This window comes from Dipodomys merriami, unplaced genomic scaffold, assembly GCF_024711535.1.
Source record: "Dipodomys merriami isolate MVZ:Mamm:240054 unplaced genomic scaffold, mDipMer1.0.p SCAF_26, whole genome shotgun sequence".
NCBI classification, from domain to species: domain Eukaryota; kingdom Metazoa; phylum Chordata; class Mammalia; order Rodentia; family Heteromyidae; genus Dipodomys; species Dipodomys merriami.
In genome coordinates, this window is record NW_027204048.1 from 15,575,940 (window position 1) to 15,595,287 (window position 19,348).

A 19,348-nucleotide genomic window follows, 5' to 3' on the forward strand; every position below is an offset into this window, starting at 1 on the left:
GTGTGTGTGTGTGTGTGTGTGTGTGTGTGTGTGTGTGTGTGTTTAGAAGAGATAAATTTAGGACCCAAGAAGCAGAAGATAGAAAGATTACCTTCAAAGCTCTTCATTCCATATTCCTGAAACCTGAGACTAATTCCATATGTATCGAACAAGTGCTAAACACCAAGCACTGTGATATATTTTAAAGATATTAAAAAATCATTATCTATGGAGGATGGAGAGAGAGAAGATCATTAGTAAAAGAATGACACCCACAAAAAGGCAAAAATACAATAGTAACCAAAGATAAAATGAGGGCTCTGAGAGCTGGCCTTATAACAGAGGTGAAAGAGGGTTTCCTAGTTAGTAATGTTGCAATGATGTCTATTAATCAGTATAAACTGAGATAAGACGTGAGTTAAGAGCGATTAGTACCACGAAGGCCCACTGGTATAGAAAAAGGTGAAGTATGAGGGTGTGAACAAAAGCCAGTGAGTTGGAACAAAGGGAAGAGCAACACAAGAATATAAAGAGCTGCCTGTGCAGGTCTCCAGAGGGTGAAGGCTCACTGTTACGAGCTGTCACCATAGGGAGGGGGGAGAGGGGAGAGGACACTCTTTCGTTACTGTATCATTCTTTCTTTGAGATCACTTCCAAGAAGACTCCTACTACTATTCTTGGTGGGAATTAATGAGAATGAATGCTAAGACAGTTTTTGAATTATGCATTTTCAATAATGTTTTGTTTTGTTCCTTGTCTTTCCATTATAGCTAGCCGATGAACACTGTGGACTTATAATAGTTCCAGTCATTTAAAAAATAAAGTATATTAAAATTAAAAGAAACATTGGCTAGTAACATTTCAGGTGTTATTGGAATGGTGCGTGGACTTGTAAGGAGATCACATTGGCAGAAAGTTTAGGAATCACAGCTCTGAAGTTCAAGGCTAGAAACTAATCTAATGCCCCTTTACCAAGTGCACCTCTGTCTTATGAGACAACTCTCTAGTTATTATGGAAGAGAGATGATAGGTTGCTAGAAAGGAAAGCCAAAAGACTCATAGAACACTAGTACTTCTGAAAAATTATGACCTATTTGGTTTAATGTTTCAATCCTAAAGCATAAATTGTTGGAACGAAATAAAAAAAGAGAATAGCAGAAGCAAGCTACGATGATGGAAAATGTGTGATTGTATCTTCATTCTTAACATTTAATTATTGTCATCTGATTTCCATGAAGAAATAATGACCCTCTTCTCTAACTAACTCATAATAGATGTACTTTGCTCATAAATTCAAATCCATATCATAACTTTTATTTCCACATGCATGCACATATGCATATTCATTTCCACATATATACACATATCCATAGGCATAATCATTTCTACCTATATAGTGTGATTTACTAAAAATTATTTCATATCACATATCCTATTTTGTAAAATTTAAAATCCCATTGCTAAAAATTATTTCATGTCATCTAACTTATTTTGTAAAATTTAAAATCCCATTACCTATCAGGATTTTTAGCACTTTTTAAATGACTGTATTGGAATGTAATTTTCACATCAAACATTTTACCTATTTTAAATATGCAATTTAGTACCAGTTAGGCATCTTAAAATTCCTCTGCAGTGAATATTTTCATAGTTGACTTTATTTGTGTTTCATAGTTATAAACGAATTTTAAAAAGTAAGAAGAAAAGCTTTGGTATAGTAATTTGGAGATGGTGAGGGAATCTTTTTAGACCAACAAAAATACAGACAAATAATTTTTTACTTCTGAGGTATGCTGCTTGAGTTCTGTTGAGTGTTCATCGTCATCTTCAAGCTGATAGCCTTTCAAAACAAGACAAGTCTGACATTACCACTAAGGCCGTTGGAAGACGTCTCTGTCTCCTTTTCTCCTCAGGAATTCGTGCGGCTGACTGTTTCTGATGTTCTCACCACTTACGTCACAATCCTCATTGGTGATTTCCTCAGGGCGTGTTTTGTAAGGTTTTGCAATTATTGCTGGTGCTGGGATTTGGAATATGGATATGTAAGTATGATGCTTTAGATTTCCTTTGGGGATTCATCGTTTACACATGCTATGCAGAGAAGGGCTCCCGGGTCTGATGGATGAGATATCCTTGTTAGATTGTCCTTAAGTGAACACCAGTGAGTACAATTGTCATTCAAGAGAGGCCAGACTTGAGTTTCTATATACTTGAGTTTCTAACATTGGAATAAAAAGCAGCACAGGACAGCTAAAGCGATGGCCCGTGATCTGCCAGTGAAAATGTTGAGCTCGGGAAATCTTGGCTTCATTGCCATTCTCCTCCCTTTAAAGCTGGCATCTTTAGAATCAGGGGAAGATGAGTATCGACTGTACAAGCACTAATTCCTCTGAGTTCTCCTAGACTACGAGATAATTATCATATGTCAGTTGCCATGCAGTAGACTCGCAGATAAAAGGATCCAGTAACTATTTCACTCTCTTTATGAAGTTCACAGTCTAACAAGAGCCTAAAAGAGACACTGGTAGTGTGTGTGTGTGTGTGTGTGTGTGTGTGTGTGTGTGTGTGTGTAGAAGTTTCAAGACTTTTACTGATAAGGATCTGCTAAGTAGCGTCAAATTTGGGTTGGAGCAGCTTAATTTCTTGATAGAATAACACAGGTTTCTCTAAACCCCATTGGCACAGACTCTATTAAGGGAGGAAGCATCATCTGTGCCCTAATGCATTGCCAGGTTTTTTACAGTCTGTTTCCCCACCCCTGCCCCTTCTTTCTTTTTCTTTTTGGTAAATGAAACTGGCCCCAGTTATCCTGGAGTTAAACGTGAGCGAAGGGAATTGACAGTACTCTGCCTAAATCCTCCAGCGGCTTCCTAAGCACTTGGCGTAAATTCCCATGCACTCTATGATCGACTCCTTTTCTTTCTTTCTGAGATCTATTATAACCTTTGCTCTTGCTTTACAAAGCTGGCAGACTTGAGCTTTGCTGTTTATGTTCAACCACAAGAAGTCATTACTGCCTCTTTCTCAAGACGTGAGCTTCTTACAACTTCGCATAGCAGATTCCTTCTCATCATTAAAAACTCAGCTGATGGAAATCTTCTCTTCCCTGACTACTCAATCAAATGTAACCTATGAAGCAATCTCTAGTCCAACCTGTAGTTTGGATATATATATATATATATATATATATATATATATATACAGAATATATATATGTGTATATAGTATATATATATGTATATATACATATATACATATATGTGTATATGTATACATATGTCACACATATCTGTATATACATATGCATACATATATAGTAAATATACTATATATACATAGATACTATATATGTGTAGATATGATACTATATATACATAGATACTATATATGTGTAGATATATAGTATACATAGTAAACATTATATATATATATATATATATATAGTAGCAGTATTTGATGATTCTTTAATAAATGTGTTTAACTCTCTTTCTCATGTAGAACAAAAGCATTGCAAAGAGAAACTAATCTTTGACCTCTATTACTTGAATCAGAAGTTCTCTGGTCACACAGCTGGTGTTATGTGCTAAGTACCTTGTTGAACTTGATTTTCCACCTCCTGGAGCCATTAAAGATCTGGTTCTGACAGGATTCTGTCCCTTTGGAGAGGGCTGTTAACCTACAGTGTTGGTTTTATGTTACTGCTCTCCTTTCTCCTTTTGGAAGATCCCTTTCCAGTGACGGCCAATGGAGCTATTCCAGCTTGGTGTTCTAGACCTAATGATGTTTCTCTTCTCACCAGTTTCTTTCCTTTACAGCTGATCTCTTTTGTCTCATACTCTCTAGTTTCTTAGTTTCTGGACAAGTCTTACATTCAAGACTGTTTACAAGATTCTGGGGTAGATCCTTTGGGTATCTGACTCTGAGACAGTGCCTTTTATTAGTTCATCTCTAGCACTTTTTATGGAAGGGCTTCCCTCCCATTTAGGTAATGCCCTTTGGTGCACGACATGAGGTGGTGGTATAGATCCCAGATCCTCTTGTGATGCGTCTCCATTGCTTGCTAAGAGATATCCAGCTGGCTTCATTTCATTTCTATTTTCCTCACCGGACTCAGCATTTCTATTTCTTTTTTAGACCATTGCTTGGCTGTTGTTTGTCTTTTATCCCCTTGCTGCTTTCTCCTTAAAATGGTAGAAAATTTGACTGCAAATATGAAGTAAAAAATAACATGACCTGGATGCATAAAAGCTGTAATTAAATGACTGTAATTTATTATTTATTGAGTGCTGACAGAGCTCTTGAGTTATTACAAAGAACAGGAAACAAGGTTTTGTTTTAGGTCCTAGAGAAAGAATTTTCTCTCATGTTATCTTAGGAAGGCTCTTTGACGGAACGCTCAGAATCAAAACAAGATTTTAACATTCATTTTGAATGACTTATTTTGGTTGTGGCTCATATAATCATTGTCCCGGTAAATGGATTGCTTACCCAATGTGTGCCCAATGGTACAATGGGCTGTGTGGAAGAAATAGAGATGTAGAAAGTATAACCCACTGAGAGGATGGAAATTGGACCTGTAGGCTGGCTTCAACTAGAAAGGCTTTTTAGTTTTTAGTTTTTAGGGTTTTAGTTTTTGCTTGACTACCTAGTGTTGTGTTTCTGTTATTATTATTATTATTATTAGTAGTAGTAGTAGTAGTAGTAGTACATGAGCTGATCTTTAAAAGCTAGGAAATTTTAAATAAAGACATGGATGCTTGGGCTGTTTGTTTTTATTTTTGGACACAATGGATGTCTTCACAACATTAGACCCAACTTTCCACTTACTTCCCACTGTCTTCTGGGGGAAAGATAGCCCATCTGCATCCTCATTTCCACTGCTCTTCTATCTTATAATCTCTCAATACCTACAAAGGCATAAGAGGTAAATGCTGTAGGAGAGATCAATTTCTCTCAACTTTGATGAGGAGAATGAGAGAGAGAGAGAGAAAGAGAGAAGAAGAGAGAGAATGTGTGTGTGCGTGTGTGAGAGAGGTGTAGGATGTAGATGTTGCTTATCTATTGTTCTGTGTGTATATGTGCACACATATACATATATACACAAAAATATATGTTTATATGTATGAAAATATATAGATAGCCAGGCACCGGTGGCTCCTGCCTGTAATCCTAGCTACTCAAGAGGCTGAGATATGAGGATCACAGTTCAAAGCCAGCCTGGGCAGGAAAAGTCTGTAAGACTCTTATCTCCAATAAATCACCAGAAAACCAGAAGTGGCGCTGTGGCTCAAGTGGTAGAGTGCTCGCCTTGAGCTGAAGAGCTGAGGGACAGTGCCCAGGTCCAGAGTTAAGCCCCATGACTGACCAAAAAAAAAAAAAAAGAAAAAGAAAATATATAAATAGTATTATATATAAAATGTATGTTATTTATCTATACACAAATAATATTGATATTATTATTTGATTTAAATATTCTCATTCATGGTAGAATTACCCATGCTTTTTACTTTCATATTTAGCTTTACTATATTTTCCAGATATTCTACAATGAATCCATTTTATTTTTGGAATTCTGGTAAAAAATAAATTTAATGACATTTTTTAAGTACTAGAAATGGCAACGTTTGCTGACTACTGGTGAGTCACACCTGTAATACTAGATACTCAAGGAGGCTGACATCTGAGGAACTTGTTTACAGTTGTGTTTTGAAAGGAGATCCTTGCTCAAATTATATAAATGGAAAATATGGGAAATTTCCTCAGACTTCATGAAGGAGCAGAAGATCACCCATGAATAAATACCATATGATTCACAAACTGTGTGGATCACAATCACAGTACATTGTATTCCATATTATAGTGTTACATTTTATATATTACTTAATATGCTTCAGAAATGCCACAAAAGACTATGTATAGTATTTCATGTAACTTTAACAGCAATGCTATGAGGTAGATATTATTTTTATTTTATTCCTACGACTGAGACTTAGAGAATGTGAAATTAAACCCATGTCGGATTAACTTCAGGGCCATCAACAATGTTTTTTGTTGTTGTTATTGTTGCTGTCGGCTGTGGGTTCTGAGCTCTGGGCCTGGGCACTGTCCCTCAGCTCTTCAGCTCAAGGCTAGCGCTCTACCACTTGACCCACAGCACCACTTCCGGCTATTTCTGCTTATGTGGTGCTGAGGAATTGAACCCAGGGCATCATGCCTGCAATGCAAGCACTCTACCACTGAGCCACCTTTCCAGCCACCAACAACTAGGTTTCTACCTTGTTTTGTTTGTGTTTGTGTTTTGTGTGTGTGTGTGTGTGTGTGTGTGTGTGCGTGTGTGTGTGTGTGTGTGCAAACTCAGGGGCTGGGTGCCATCACTGAACTATTTTGCTCAAGGCTAGTGCTCTACCATTTGAACCACAGCTCCACTTCTGGCTTTTTGGTGGTTAATTGAAGCGGAAACTCTCATGGATTTCTTGCTGGGTTGGCTTTGAACTGAGATCCTCAGATCTCAGCCTTCTGAGTCGCTGGGATTATAGGCACGGTCCACTAGAGCCTGGACTGTATTGCATTTACACTCAAGCTTATTTGCAGTAGAGTAGTGTTAGGATGAGGAGGTGGAATATAGAATTAGAAAATAAACTCATACTCCTTACTGGGAACATGGAGATACTAGGTAGCAGTGAAGAAGATAGCAAAACACACCATCAGCAGAAGACATTGCTATCTTCTAGAAGGTGTGAGACACGGAAACAGGGACAATATATCTTTATTTGAAGTTTTACTCAAACATGTGGACAGATCCCATTTGAAGGGTTCAAGTACAAAGCTCCAAGAGCTGAATTATCCTAGTCAATGAAGCTAAGGTTTGTCTTCCATCAGTGGTTGTCAAGCTGAATGTGTATTCCCGACGACCTGGGAAAACACAGCATTTCTATTCAGTAACTCTGGGACAGAACCAAAGAATTAACTTTGCTTACGAGTTCCCCAGAAAGTGCTGTTGACTCTGGTTTGGAGACCACACTGGAGAATGGATGATCTAAAGCTAAGCCCAGAGCAGCCCCACAGCTCCAAGTAGAGTGATTCAAGCTGTGGCAACTGAGGTTTGTGTGAAAAATGCCAGACAGGTCATTCAACGATAGAATTAATTCTTTCTGAGGTCTCGAATTGCATGTCACAATATCCATAGGTTGACAATCTGCTCCAAATAGATGAATTTACAAGGAGACAATGGATCTCCCCAGACTTTTTCAGTTCTATGGGTACCGTATGTCTTCCCTCCGGGCAATTGACTGATGTTGGCCTTCTACAAACAAAGGTCCAGAATTAAGAAAATACCATCTAATCCCTTCACTATTGTTCTCTGCCCAAATCCAAATAGGCTCCCTTGTGGCTGGCCTCTTACAGTGTGGGTAGAAGTGCCCATTAGTGAACTTAATATTTATTTCTCCTATTTGAATCACATCATTGTCTCAGGTTTTAAGAAAACCTCCCCCTACCCAACATCCTTGACCTTTTTTCTTCTATTGTAGAAGCAAGTCAACAAGCATGTTATAAATTACTTTATATGTAGTGACATATTGCTTTACTATTTTAAAATATATTTATAATCTCATGTTTTTTTCTAGACTACCTAAGAATGAGCATTTAATTTTCCACATATGTCACTTTTTTGTTGTTTTTTTCTCTTGCATGTGCTTCATTTTTAGAATGGGATGTTCTATGTTTTATATATGATGTATTGAATTCCAATTCTTTAATATCTGGTTCCAATTAGATTCCTAGGTTAGAAAAGGATTGTAGAAATCATAAAGGGTCATACAGAAAATACTTTAGATTTGGAAAATCCTATGGTCTCTGTAGCCAGTAAGCTCTGTTTTTGTTTTCATGAAAGAAATGCTCAGCCAAATAAAATTTTATTACAATAAGATTTTATTTACCATAAGATTTAAAATAAGATTTTATTTATTCACATGTTTGGGACAGTCCTGATTTGGTTTACAGGTTGTAATGTGCTTTGACCTTTGACCCACTTCATTTTATTAGTTTGTCTGTGAAGAAACTAAGGCCCCCAGAGAGGTAAACGTCTGACCCAGCTCATCTAGCTGCAAAATGGGAGGGCAAAGTGTGATAGATTTAGATCCAGGTTAATTGTCTATCTCACAAGAACCCTTGGTAGTTAGGACTCTCTCATATCCTGCTTGCATCAGAAAAGTTTCAAAATCAAAGCTTTTATTCTTACAGCTGCTCCTCCTTCAAGATGTAGATCAAGGATTCATTCCCAAGGGTGTCTTTTGTGTTTTCCTATCCAGTAGTTATGAACTATCTCAAATGCCTTTCAAGAGATTTATGTACTTGTGAGAGATCAAAGAAAATAAGCAACTTAGAAGTTGAATTTTCTTTTTCTGTGTTCCATAGTTTCGTAGATTAAATGTGAGATCATTCTAAGGAAGCTGAAGATTTAATTGTTGAACTGACACAGAGAAAAACGATTCCCACTTCACAGACAGTATACGCCACCTGATGGAGCATTTTTTTTGAAAGTGTTCTTTGATCATGTTGGACTCTAGGAGAAAAACGTACATGATCCAGGGCAAAATATTCCCATAAAAGGAGAAAGAATTGAAGTTCAGATTCTCCAGTTAAGAAGCAATATTTTCTCCTGTGAAGGACACATTTTTATCATTACTTATCTTAGAACAAAACCTGCCAACCAACCATTTTTGCCTTCTGTGAGCATTATGATTCTAGAAAAGCAACAGAATAGATTTAACACTTTATGTATCTTCTAACAGTGTCCTCAATTAATTTATGTTGAAATTCTCTGGGTTGTCATTATTGTATCTATTATACAGAGGTATTTATTATTTTATTAGACATCATTTGACTGTTTTATCTTGCTACTTAATGATTCTTGCTATGCTATATTTGCTGTTAATCCCTGTTATTTCCTGAAAAGCTTATGCATCAGTTGTAAAGGAAAAGCACTATTGCCTTTGGCAAAAGTGATTAAGTTGGAACTGGATTCATGAGACTTTGGAGACAAGGTACTTGACTATTGGAAATAGTTTTGTGAGAGTTATAAAATAGAGAGCTGTTCTATTTTATTACATAAATATTCTTGAGTTCTAAGGTTTAGAAAAAGCAGAGTTTCTCTCAGGTTATCTTGTGTGTGTGATTGTGAGGGTGAATATGTGTGTGTATGGATTGAGAATTGTATTAGGGATATGGAAGTGCTGAAGTAAACCTGGAAATATTAATATCTGAGGTTTTGCTGAGGATCTTTCCCTTTATAGGCATTTCTCATAGTCTTACTTCATATTGGCCACCTTCTGACATTCTAAGTCTGAATTAGTCCCTCTACTCTAACCTCTCCATCTCAAACTAAGTATAATAGAGTTGTGTTTCTCTTGCTATTGGAAACAAACTTCCATTGAAAGAAAATTTCCTGCCATGATAACTTATGTATCAGCAGGATAACTTTATCTGGTTATCCTTACAAAGGATCTCTCGTTGGTACTATTAGTAGCTGTTTACATGAAGAATGGCTTTGTGCTAATGTCCTGAGCATGATCGTGATAATTAGGACACGAAGAATAGGCTTTGAATCCAATACCTTCTTAAATTTGGTTATATTTCTTTTTTTCTGTATTTATTTTGTGGTAAACTTTCTTCACATTTGTAAGAAATTATGAAAGTGAGGAGCAGGGGGGATTGCAGTTACATAAGTAAGGTAATAAGTACATTTCTTTTTGAATAGTTACCCCCTTCCTCATTTTCTCCTTCTTTCCTCTCCCCATTCCCATCCCTTCCAAGTTGTAAAGTTTATTTCCAATGTAGTGTCTAATGAGTATCATTGTCACATTAGGTCATCCTTTGTCCTGCTGTTTCTGTGATTCTCTTTCCCTTCCATGGATCAGATAAGCTTATATATAAGACAAAGGGTACAAAACACTAAAAACATAAAAATAACTGCAAACAAAACATAATAAGAAGCTCTTGTTTCCAATTCTTGGAGTTCATTTTGATATGCTTCATTATATATGGTCCTATGCACTTAGTGAGTGGGCTGTTGTGATCTCTTGCTAAGAATATCATAGACATATTCTAGTTATTACAAATGAGGGAAAGCATGTAACCTATATTTCATTGGGTCTGGCTTGTTTCACTTAATATAATTTTTTCCAAGTCTTTCCATTTCTAACAAATTGGGCAATATCATTCTTTCTGATGGAGGCATTATATATATATATATATATATATATATATATATATATACACACACACACACACACACACACACACACACACACATACATTATATACATACACATATATACCACATTTTCTTGATCCATTCATCTACTGAGGGGCATCTGGGTTGATTCCATATCTTAGCTATGGTCAACAATACTGCAATGAACATGGTTGTGCTGGTAGTGTTAGTGTGGCCTTGTTTGTTGTCATTTAGGTAAATGCCCAGGAGTGGGATAGCTGGGTCATAGGAGAGCTCTATGTTTAGCCTTTTGAGGAACCTCCATACTTCTTTCCAGAGTGGTTGAATAAGTTTACATTCTCACCAATTGTGTAATAATGTTCCCCTTTGGCCACATCCTCTCCAGAATCTGTTATTATTAGATTTCTTGGTAATGACCATTCTAACTGGAGTGAGGTGGAATTTCAATATTGTTTTGATTTGCATTTCATTTATGGCCAGAGATACAGAACATTTCTTCATGTGTCTATTGGCCATTTTTATTTCCTGTTCAGAGAATTCTCCCTTTAAGTCTTTATCCTACTTGTAAGTGGGGTGGTTGTTTCTTTGGAGATTTGTTTTTAGGAGATTTAGTTTTTTGAGCTCTAAGTATAGTTTAGAGATGAGACCCTTGTCTGTTGTATGGCTAGTGAAGATCTTCTCCCAATCTTTGGATTTTCTATTGCTCTTGCTAACTATGTCCTTTGCCATTCAGAAGCTTCATGCAATCCCATTTATTCAACCTTTCTTTGATTTACCGTGTTTCTGTGTCTTTATTAGACAATTTTTACCTGTGCAAAGGAGCCCTAGTGCTTCTCTTATTCCTTCTTGTAGTATTTTCAGAGTATCTACTTTTACCTAAACGTCTTTGGTCCATTTGGAATTGATTTTTGTGCAGGGTCATATATAAGGATGTAACTTCAGTTTTCTACACATGTGTAGCCAATTTTGCCAGCACCATTTGTTAATGAGGCTGTCTTTCTTCCATTGTGTTTTTTCTGGCTCCCTTTTCAAAGATTAGGTTACAATAGGTCTGTGAGCTCATTTCTGGGTCTTCAGTTCTATTCTATTGACCCTTAGGGCTGTTCTTGTGCCAGTACCAAGCTGTTTTTATTACTATAGCTTTGTAGTAGAGTTTGAAGTTTGGTATTGATATTCCTCCAGCACTGTTCTTCCTGATAAGGATTGTTTTTGTTATTCAAGGTCTTTTATTATTCCATTTGAATTTTTAGATTGCTGCTTCTATTTCATTAAAGATTTTTTAAACATTGATGGATATTGCACTGAATTTGTAGATAGTTTTTGGCAGTATTGTCATTTTCACAAATCCAGGAGCATTGGAGGTTTTTCCACTTCCTTAAATCTGCTTTAATTTCCTTTCTCAGGTTTTAAAAGTTTTCATCATTGAGGTTCTTTACATCTTTGGTTAAGTTAATTCCTAGGTTTTCTTTTTTGAGGCAATTACAAAAGGAATTGCTTTCTTGATTTGAGTTTCACTTTTCTCATTGTTGGCATACAGAAAATCGACTGATTTTTTGAGTTAATTTTATACTGTGCTACTTTGCCAAAGTTTTGGATCAGCTCAAGTAACTTTGGAGAAGACTCTATGGAAGTTTTTAAATATGGACTCATGTAATCTGCAAAGAAGGGAGAGTTTTACTTCTTCTTTCTCTATTTGGATCCCCTTTATGTTTGTCTCTTGCCTTATTGCTCTGGCTAGGAATTCTAATACTATATTGAAGAGGAGTGGAGAGAATGTGCTTCTGTACCTCGTTTCTGATTTTGGAGGAATTGGCTTTAGCTTTTCGCCATAAAGTATAGTGCTGGCTGTAGTTTGACATATGTACAGCCTTTATTATATTGAGGAATGTTCCATGGATTCCTAGTTTGTCCAGAGCTTTCATCATAAAGGGGTGTTGGATCTTGTCAAATGCTTTTTCTGCATCAATTGAAATTGATGTGTTGAATTACATTAATTGATTTGCATATTTTGAGTCAGCTTTACATCCTTGGAATGAATCCCATTTGGTCATAAGGTATGAGTTTTTTTATTAGTTGTTGAAGTCAGTTGGTCAGAATTTTATTGAGAAGATTTGCACCAATGTTCATTAAAGAAATGAGTCTATAGTTTTCTTTGATGAGTCCATGTCTGGTTTTAGGATGAGGGTTATGCTGGCTTCATAGAATGAGTTTGGTAGTGAACTTTCCTTTTCAATTTCATTGAAGAGTTTGAGGAGTATTGTCGTGAGTTTTCTGTTGAAGGCCTTAAAGAATTTGGTTGTGAATCCATTTGGTCCTGGGCTTTTGTTCGATGGAAGGTCTCTTATTGACATTGCTACTTCATTACTTGATATGGGCTTATTTAGTTGGTTTAAATCTGCTTGGTTTAGTTTGGGTATATCAATATTTAGTATAAATTATTCCATTTCTTCCAGCTTCTCAAATTTGTTAATATAAAGGTTTACAAAGTATTGCTGCTTGTCTCTTTCAGGATGTTTGCCTTCTCATGTCTGATTTTATTTGAGTGTGGTCTCTTCTTTTTTTGGTAAGATTTGCTAAGGGTCTGTCAATTTTATTAATATTTTTCAAAGAACCAACTCTTTGTTTCGTTATTTTCTCATGTTTTTTAGACTCTCATTCAATTAATTCTGATTTAATTTTTATTATCTGTTTTCATCTACTGGGTTAGGGTTTGGCTTGTTGCTCTTTCTTAAAGAGCATAAGGCGCATCCTCAAATTGTTGCTTTGAGATGTCTAATTTGTTGATGTAGCCACTCAGAGCTATAAGTTTTCCAAGTACAGACTTTTCTGTGTCCCAGAGAAGCTGGTATTTTCTGTGTTCATTTTTTATTAAATATCATAAGTGTTTCGATTTCCATTCTGGTATATTCAATGACCCACTGATGATTCATCAATGTGTTTTCCAGTCCCCATGTGTTAAAAGGATTTTGTATGGTGGCTTTGGTGTTGAGCTTTAAATTTATTCCATTGTGGTCAGAGAGAATGCAGGGGATAATTTCAATATTTCTGAATGTGCAGAGATTTGCTTTGTGCCCTAAAATGTGATCTATTTGGGGGGAATGATCCATGTCTGCCAAGAAGAACATATATTCTGATGTTGCTGAGTGAAATGTTCTTTAGATGTCTGTTAAGTCTAGTTTGTCTATGCAATTGTTGTTCTGAGTTTTCTCTGTTGAGCTTTTGCCATATCAAGCTATCGAGAGGTGGCAATGGTGTGTTAAAGTCACCAACTATCAATGTGTTTGGAACTATGGTGTTTTTAGTGTAGGTAGTGTTTGTTTGATGAAGTTCAGTAATCCAGCATTTGGTGCATAGATATTTAGGTTTGTTATATCCTCTTGTAGGAGAGATCCCTTTATTACTATGTAATTATTTTAATTTGAAGTCTATTTAAATCTGATATTAAGTTTGCAACTCCATCCTGTTTATGGAGTCCATTTACTTGATAGATTTATTCCAGCCTTTCATTTTCAGAATGTATTTGTTTTGTGGGTGAGATGTGTCTCTTGAAAACAGCAGATAAATGGCTCTTGCTTTTTGATCCAACTAGTTAATCTATGTCATTTAATTGGAGCATTAAGTGCATTAATATTGAGAATGAGGATTGAGAGGTGTTGGGTAGTTCTTGGCATATTATGCACCTTCTTAGGAACTGTGCTGCATTAAGTTTTACTATAATTTTCTGGTTCTTTGTTTAGAGGCTGTTTCTCTGCTAATATCATGTTCTTGTTGGTTTTCTATGTGCAGAATGTCTTTTTGGTATTTTTTGTAATGCTGGTTTGGTGGAGATATATTCTTTCAATTTTTCCTTGCTTTGGAAGGTTTTTATTTGTCCCTTGGTTATGAGTGATAGCTTAGCTGGGTACACTATTCTCTGATGGTAGTTGTTTATATTTAAGACCTGGCATACCACATTCTAGGCTCTCCATGCTTTCATGGTCTCTGCTGAGAAATGTATAGTTATTTGGTTTGGTTTTCCTTTATAGGTGATTGATTTCTTCTCTCTGACAGCTTATGGATCCTTTCCTTGGTCTCTATTGATCTTGTCTGGATTACAATGTGACGGCAGGATGCCCTTTTCTGGTCTGGTCTGTTTGGAGTTCTAAAGGATTCTTTATCTGTATGGGCATATCCTTTTGGATGTTTGGGGAGTTCCCTGCTTGGATTCTATTAAATATATTTTCTATTCTTTCAGTTTCATTCTCTGACCCTCCTCAATATCAATTAGCCTTAAATTAGGTCTCCTGCTGGTGTGTCTTGTAGCTCCTGTAAGGGTATATGTTGTTTGCTGGCTTTGTTTTGAATAAATGCCTCTTCTTTCTCTATAAGTCTATACTATCTTCAATTCCAGAGATTCTATCTTCTGTTTCATGTAATCAGCTGTCAAGACTTTCTACTTTGTTTCTTATTTTTCTTCTAATTGGTTATTTTTTTGGCTTCTATTTCTTTATTGAAGCTTTGTTTTAGATCTTGTATGGACTTCCTTTATTTGGTTGTCAGTGTTCTCTCTCCAACCCTTTAGCTGAGTGGCCATATTTTCATTGGCCTCCCTTTCCTTCTATTGGAATTCATTCAGCCCTCTATTGTGGATTCCATGAATTCCTCTATTAATCTCATCACTTTCATTCATAGCCATGGGCAGCCATATTCAGTATATTTACCAGCAGTGCTTTTTAAAGTATTTTGAGAGCTATCCTCTGGGTCTTTCAACGACTGTTTTTCAGTGGGAGTTGAGTTTCATTGACTTGCCCTATTTCTTCTGTGTCTATGGGTTGTTCTGCCCATTTGGAAACAAAAGCCAACGCAGTATGACAAGAGAACATGATTTTAAGATAAGAATCAGCCCAACACTTTCTAATTGTATATACATTAGAGGTTTGATATCATAGATGGGTATTCCCTAAATAAGTGGAACCAAATATACTCTAAGTCAGATGCACACAATTAAAGATCAATGGACTAAAGAAAATGGAGAAGGACCACAAATAAAGGGAAATGCGTAAAAGTAAAATGAAAAGAAATACTAAAGGATATAATGAAAAATAGAGGGAGATGCTGATAAAAGTAGATGAGTATCTAGAGGGAAAGGAACAGAATGAAGGGAATTAAGACCTAAATTCAGAGGAAAAGAGAAAAATAAAATAAATAAATGAACAAAAATTAAAATAAAAATATGAGAAAAAGTGATGCTAAAATTAAAAAAGTACTTGATAGAAAAATAGAAAACCGAGTAATCAAAAATACAACCAGAATTAATTATGCACGTAAATAGGGGGGAAAAAAAACCTAGCAACCACTGTACTGTATATCGAGAACTAAACAGAATAACAATGAAGATGTAAGAAGGAAAAAAATAAAGAGATTTCCAGTATGGGAGAGCTTGTGTCTCATCAATGTTCTCTATTCAGTCTCTTGGTGGAGTCATGATTGCCTTCCCATGGTTAGTTTTCCTTGTGGCTTGGTTGGATTCAGATATCCTTTTGATACTGTAGTGAACCTGTTACCTAGATTTCCATTGTCAGATCCTAACTTATAACTCAAGGGGAACACATGGATGGTCAAATCAGATTATTTCAAGGAGCAGAAAATGTTCTGCTTTGCAGGCTTGGAGACATTGTGCCTCTCCTCCCAGCCTAACTTAGTGGGAATGGGAGTTGGAGGGAGATTTGGGGGGAGTGGGGATTTGTAGTTTGCTGGCACAGGAAGGGGAGCTATGTCCTGGAATCTTTTCTTGGGTAGCCAGAGAAGGTGCAGGTAAAGAGTTTGGGTCTTTGCCCTCTTCAGATATGACCCCTCTCTTTCAGGGAGGGCATCTGGTCAGGGAACTTTGGGTCACCACCGAGAGCTGGTTCCCCAAGGGAGGGATCTCCCATGGGTGACGCACAGGCTCTGGAGCTGGTGTTGACAGCTGGCCAGCTGAGACCTGTTGGGGGGTCTGGCGTTCTCAAAGTCTTCTTCTTGGCTGCTAGAGGGAGCAACACTGTGGGGAGTTTACCTGTGGTGGTGTCACCAACTTTCAGGAAGTCCTTCACTTTTTTTTTTATTTTTTGCTTGCTGTTGAAAGCATTGTTAAATAGAAAAAAAAAAGTGTAGAAAAGAAAAAATTTAAAAACACAGACTATCAATCTCACCTGCTGATTAGCTTTCAGTCATTTATTATTTTCTGTAGATTTGATGAAAATGTGTTTATAGCATTACAGGTATTTTATCATTAGAACAGAGTTTTTACCCATGAAAATATTTTAAAATGATTGCAATCAGTTTCAATACTGTCATATGTTGGGCTAATTTAGCCATTGTTAGAAAATCAGATGGTTTCATTTCTTGTTAAAATTTATCACCGTCACAAGTTACTCTGTTAAGATAAATTCCTAGAAGTAGTGTTACAGGATGAAAGTAAATGATATTCTTTGTTATGCATCATCAAACTGTTTTCTCCAAAATTTGGATACAGTTTTCACTTTCACCATTAGAGGTTAAGAGTGACTAGACATATTTACACAGAATTGCATGGCAGCATTTTTACGTGAGTGTTACAATGTTAACTTGACTTTCTTATTCGTTATGTATACTACTGCTTATTCTGCTGTTACTGAAAGACAGACCTATTCAGAAACACTCCTGACTTTTTAAATTTGAGATGCTCATTCATGAATACCTGTGTTCTCTCTAGCCTTCATACACAGAATTTGATATCAGTGGCAACGTCCTCGCTTTGATCTTCAATCAAGGCATGATATGGTAGGCCAGTTGTTGAGCAGTTTATCCTTATAAAAAAAAAGTCTTCAAGGTCATTTTTGCAGAAAGTCCTGTAGGGTGGGGGTCACAGGGGAACAGTCTGTGGATTCTAATTTTATTTTTTTGCAAGGTACATGGGTCTAAATAGGGTTTGTTTTTTTTTTGCATATTCTAAGTCATTGTCTTCAAATTCATCTTCCTGTTTTTCAAAACCTTCCTCATCAAATCATGGGTATGTGTGTGTTCCTTGGTAAGTTTATTTGTATAAATGTCTTTTTATATTCTGTGACACCAAGATCTAACATGGAAACAGCAATGATCACCTGTGAAATACAAAATACATCAATATAAAGTCTTTTTGAGCAACAGATTTTATTTTTATCACTACCAAACATATTTAAAATACATTTTATAGCTATTTAAAAATGATCTTCAGTAGTCTATAGAGACAAAACCTGTTTTTAGATGTTCAAATTTAAAGTAGGATCTGTAGTTTGTAACTTGCTTTACAGTGTCCTTTTTATATTAGAATTGTTTCTTTTGATATAAAGGAAATGGAAGCATCTCCACTGTAAACCATGACAAGTTATGATAAGTTAATATAGTAGAAACCGTTTTTGCATTTAAAAACAGAATCACAGCATGCAATTCATCCGGGGACATGTGTCTTAGAAATCTGTCACTCCGAACTAAAAGCATCCTAACCCACAAGCAGTCAGTTGAGACATGTGTCCAATACAGTATTGTGCTACCAATCACACCACTTTCACCTTGTCCTACCACAGTTCCAGGTTAGCCTCAGGTATTCAACAAGCTTCTTACATCTCTGAAATCCCTTAACCATGACCAGACTGAGTATTTTTGAACCTTTGTATTCTGACAGAGACTGAGCCCTTTGGAAATATTAAAACCATCTTATTTCACTCACATTGAGACCACCCTCACAGGTACAGCATCGTACCAGTGGGAGTTCTCAAATTCCTGTATCTTATTAGATGAATCAAAATGGAGAAAACACTATAAACAGACAATTTTCTCTGTCCGATGTGTTTAAAAATGCAATGTCTGTCCCCATCCTTGCAAATATGGATCAAACGTCTAAAGAGACACAAAGGGCTGGATTATGTGCTTCATTCTCCAAGAAGGGAGGAAAGTCAAGTTGGCTCAAGGAGAGGTGACTGATGCCCTGGATTCTGGTCTTTCACTGCCTGGAGGGAAATCTGGTGTCATAGCAGAAAATGGCTCACATCTCTCTTGGAGTAACGAGGAAACCTCTGCCTTATATCTGGGCCTTTCACACAAATGTCATTAAGTTCTCAGTCCTAGTGGGTGCCACTAGCACAAACATATGCTGTTTGTCTATTGTGTTCTTTCAGAGTTAAGACAACCGATTGTCTTAGAAATCATTTTTATTGTCCAAAAAAACTGATATAACTGCTGTCCTGATGGGTGTCATGTGCCATTTTGCAACTATTTAATCCGCTATTGTTCACACTGAAATTCTGAAACATCTAAACATCCCTCCCAGATGCACCACAAAGTGTCTGCAATCTACTTCCTTTATGCTTTCTATATATTCATTCTTCTTTCATTGGCCAAGCTTGTTTCTGATTAGTTTGAGTAGGGCGTTAGGGAGTGATTGTGTTATATGAATATACAGAGATACTTGCATGCTTTCCAGAGTTCCAGAAGGAGATAACCATTAATCACCATGAGGTCAAATGCTTTTCATAAATACTCTTCTAGCAGCCAGGGGGTTGGTGTGGGAGTGGGGATGTTATGCAGAAGTAAGATTTGTATGAGGGAGGTATAAGATAAGATTAGTAGGCTCATTCTGCAAATAGGTCTCCAGAGATGCTGATGATACCAGTATTTCATGGGCTGTAAGGATCTGATCCCCGAGTTAGCCATTTCAGAGAGAAACAATAAAAATTATGGGGCTTTACCATCTAATTCCATTAGATTGTGACTAGAGACATTCATATTCTAGTTTAAGAACTGCTGAAACATGGAAGTTATTTTTGTAGATGTTATTAAAGCCAAAACTTATTGACAAAACACATTATAATTTGTCTAAATAATTAATAAACCTGCACTTACACACTTCTTTTTAAAATAACTATATACATGTATACACAAATGCACATACACAAAAACACATATACTATTATATATATATATATATATATATATATATATATATATATATATATATAATGTGTGCGCATGGGTCTTGAACTCAGGGCCTCATGGACTTGCTTGGCATTTTTACTTAAGGCTGGTGCTGTACAATTCAAACCATACCTCTACTTCTGGTCTTAATTGGGATAAAAGTTTCATGGAGTGTTATGCAACAGA

At 36.3% G+C, this 19,348-nt stretch overlaps 1 protein-coding gene across 1 annotated transcript in view; it reads left to right on the forward strand.

Annotated features, from left to right (window-relative positions):
* Nucleotides 1-19,348, forward strand: part of Tmc1 (transmembrane channel like 1) — a 121,927-nt gene that overhangs the window by 89,406 nt on the left and 13,173 nt on the right. The window contains exons 15-16 of the mRNA XM_070035435.1: nucleotides 1,893-2,021; nucleotides 16,926-16,993. Coding sequence (XP_069891536.1) covers nucleotides 1,893-2,021; nucleotides 16,926-16,993 — 197 coding nt within the window. The remainder of the gene's footprint in view (nucleotides 1-1,892; nucleotides 2,022-16,925; nucleotides 16,994-19,348) is intronic.